This window comes from Gadus macrocephalus, chromosome 5 (genome assembly GCF_031168955.1).
Source record: "Gadus macrocephalus chromosome 5, ASM3116895v1".
Classification (NCBI taxonomy): domain Eukaryota; kingdom Metazoa; phylum Chordata; class Actinopteri; order Gadiformes; family Gadidae; genus Gadus; species Gadus macrocephalus.
The window spans coordinates 10767692-10771427 of NC_082386.1; the positions used below are offsets into that span (position 1 = coordinate 10767692).

At 46.6% G+C, this 3736-nt stretch overlaps 1 protein-coding gene across 1 annotated transcript in view; it reads right to left on the reverse strand.

The window, feature by feature from the left end:
* Positions 1 to 3736, reverse strand: part of LOC132457984 (ryanodine receptor 3-like) — a 37123-nt gene that overhangs the window by 701 nt on the left and 32686 nt on the right. Inside the window, exons 5-7 of the mRNA XM_060052411.1 lie at positions 3156 to 3251; positions 2000 to 2118; positions 185 to 318 (exon numbers count right to left, since the gene is read on the reverse strand). Of these exons, the coding sequence (XP_059908394.1) occupies positions 185 to 318; positions 2000 to 2118; positions 3156 to 3251 (349 nt within the window). The remainder of the gene's footprint in view (positions 1 to 184; positions 319 to 1999; positions 2119 to 3155; positions 3252 to 3736) is intronic.

Genomic DNA, 3736 nt, shown 5'->3' on the forward strand with positions numbered 1-3736 from the left:
TTAATTGTTCGTGTGATTGCAGCCCTACAACCCGCTCTACCTCCTGAGCCCCCTCATTCTAGTGGTCTGGGTTACCGGCTCCCTTCCCAAAGGCACCAAGTGGTTGGGTTTCCGAAATCCCACCAAAGTTGTCTCCCTCTAAGCTGCTATCATCACATGTATCTGAACTCAACGGCTGTCCTACCTCTGGACATCGTTCACCAGTCTGGTCTGGAGGAGCAGGTCTCTCTTGGGCAGCAGGTGATCACAGATGAGGTTCTGGTTGGTGCGGACCGCCACCCCGTTGCACACGCACAGGGAGCACAGCACGTCCAGGATCTGGTGGCAGGGGGGAGGGGGGAGGGGGGGAGGCATTGCACGAGCCGTTCAACAGAATCAACAGATACGGACAGACAGGAGGAAGGGCAGAGAGGAGCCGTAACCCGTTTCCAAAGTCTTCCCGTTTCCTCCATGCTTTATCGTCCTCCCCGGTTTAAACGCGCAGACACATATCCTATCTTTAGCCTCATCAATTGCCTAAGTCATATTTTAAGGTTCATCTTGTATTTAGTCAAATAGATGACTCAGTCAAATAGTAATTATGGAATGTAAAAAGCACTCTGATTGGCTTAGGACACAGCCAATGAGGCAGAGTGAATCAGCAGCGTTAGCTGACTAGAGTTAGTTTAGAAATCACAATTTGGCCAAAATATGACTTTGGCTATTATACTATGAGGCTAGCGATATGAAGGAAGAGACGGTTGTATTTAAATGGTATGGATGACTACTGCTAGTTGGTCCCCAGTTCTGAGAGCCTGCGTTGTGACGAAGCATCAGACCAGGGCTTTTTCTTATCACTTATGGGTCAGTTAAGTCCATCCAAGAGCAAACATTCTGATTCATGTCCCTCTCTGCACCCAATCTCATTCCAATCGTAAACAGATTGGCTCTCAAAGGAAACGCACTTTGCATCAACCCCCCCCCCCCCCCCCCCCCACCCCCAACCCCCACCCTCCTCCTTCCCTCGCCCCCAAGGAAAGACACTACAAGGATGGATGTCGCTGAGCGGGTAAAAAATAAATAAAGCGTAAGGGCGGGGCAATGTACTAGCAACTGCAGCGGCAGCGAGAGACAAAGTTGTGACAAACATCCCCAGAGGGGACGGACAGGAAAATGAATCAGTATTCTGCTGAATGAGTTCCACGCCACTGTGCCAGCGAGGACCTAATGACAACATAGCACCTGGAGGGGAGGCTGGGGAACAAGGGAGAGAGCAACACATTCGCCACGCCACGCCACTCATGTCGCCGCTCTTTGTCTTCGTGTGCGTTCACGGAGCGACTCACGTCTGATGCGTCTCAGTGATTGGGGCCGCGACCCTCTGTATATCTCGTTATGCTACTTTGGCGTGATGCAATGCAGAGAAATATTGTTTAAGCACGTTTTTTTTGATGCAAGACGTTTTCACAAGAAAGCAGGCCCACACCACCTGATTGGTCTGTGAATTGATATAGAAAATATAGTTTGCCTATGTTCAGTATCCTTCTTGGGCGTTGTTGTATAGGTATTATATAGCGTTAGCCTCATAATATAATTGCCAGTCATATTTTAAGGTTCATCTCGTATTTAGCATCAAAAAGATGAATTAGGCAGACAGTGGGCCGTTTCCTCCATGCTTTATCGTCCTCCCCGTTTAAACTCGCAGACACATATCCTATCTTTAGCCTCATAGCATAATTGCCTAAGTCATATTTTAAGGTTCATCTTGTATTTAGTCAAATAGATGACTCAGGCAAATAGTAATTATGGAATGTAAAAAGCACTCTGATTGGCTTAGGATACAGCCAATGAGGCACAGTTAATCAGCAGCATTAGGAGAGTAGAGTTAGATTGGATACCACAATTTGGCCAAAATATGACTTGGGTAATGATGATAGGCAATTATGCTATGAGGCTAACAATACAACATTTATAGCCTAGTGTATGTTGATCTAATATACGCGCTGGCCTGTGAGCTGACCTTGTGGTTGCGGCCATGCTTGTAGAGCAGGGAGATGATGGACTTGATGTGTGTTCTCTGGATGATGTTCAGTGCTTCGGGGCTCTCGATCAAGATGCAGTGCAGGACCTCAAGGATGCCTGGCCATGTGCGAGAGGGAGCAGAAAGAGAAAACATAAAGTAGAAAGATCCACACGCAGGGTACATAGCAGAACATCGGAGGCACTGCTCAAATATGCCATCCCTCTGAATACCTCGATACGCCGATATAAGGCGAATGGGAAGCCTCTGGCATGATAGGGTTAGAATATTCAAACTGTTTTACTATTGGCTATAGTAACACATGCACCAACCTGGTGCAATATGTAGGGAGGAAAACATTAGCCAAGGCTGAATTCCAAGTACAATATTTGATCAAATAGCGGGCCACCATGTTGTGGTTTATTCCCCTTATACTACAGTTATCAACAATAATTAAATGTGCGTTTATTGAATCTTAACCGTTCATGGTTTTTGATCGACTTATTCCACAGAAATATAATTATTCCTCTGCAGGGCTATGAGTATTTTGTCTTGGCCTCAACGAGGAAACATCCATTCAATAGTTGTTTTTAATATTGGTTTTGTAGCGCATTGATTAATCGCTGCCTAATGGCGGAGGTGTCTCGTTATTGGAAAACAAATACAAACCACATTATTGAACAATCAGGATCAAGTATTTAACAATGTTGTTGTATAACAGCATTGTACAATGTGACATTGTGAGGACTCTCACCCAGATTTGAGCTTTCCTGCCTTCAGACTTTAGATATTAATCTAAAGTCTGTTGGCTGACAAAAGCAAATCTGGGAGAACAGGGCATCTCACTGTGTTTCGACCAATCATGTTGCATGAGGTGGGGATCTGTAAGCGCATGATTAGTGAACGAAAAAACAGTAGGAAACTGTAAAAAAAACTGTCTGTAAAGGTTTCAAATCAATGTATTTCCCTCCTGCAAGATTCTTCCAGTCTCACACCATTGAGTTTTCTTCGGTAGAATAACTCTGTTACAAAACAGGAAACAAGCCCTAAACCCGCCCCCTTGCAGCTTCCAGGCCCTGTATCTTCTTCCCCCCCCCCCCCAGAAGCTCTGCTCTCACACAGCAGATGACTGCTCCGTACGCAGGAACGTGCTTACCTGAGGAAGACTCCAGTCGCTCCAGCTTGCTGACCAGCCAGTCCAGGTTGTTGGAGAACTGGGTACAGTTGTTCCTGTTGCCCCTGATCAACGCCGCTGCAGACACAACCAGCACCCAAGAGAGAGGGAACCAGCACCCAAGAGAGAGGGAACCAGTGGAGGATGAGAGGAGTCAGCACAAAGAGAGGATGACAGAGGGACAGGTTTGCGTCATTACACATCGGGGGGGGGGGGGGGGGGGGGTGATATGATATAAGGGTTGAGCTTCTCAGAGTATTATCAGCCTAACTCATGCACTCAATGCAATGTCAGCCAAAGGCAGACTCACACCTTAGAGTATGCACACACTGTCAAGGAACAAGGCCTGAGGTGACATCCTCATGCATATTAATTAAAAGGACGGCTAAGATAGAGCTGGAGGGGATGATGAAAGAAGGAGAGGATGCACACACACACCCATGCGTGTAGTGAACAGAAATGCGCACACGCACAAACACACACTGTGTGGGTCTGTGTCTGCGTGTCTACACCTTTAAACACACTATATCTCCATCTGTATCACGCTCACACACAAGAGCAAA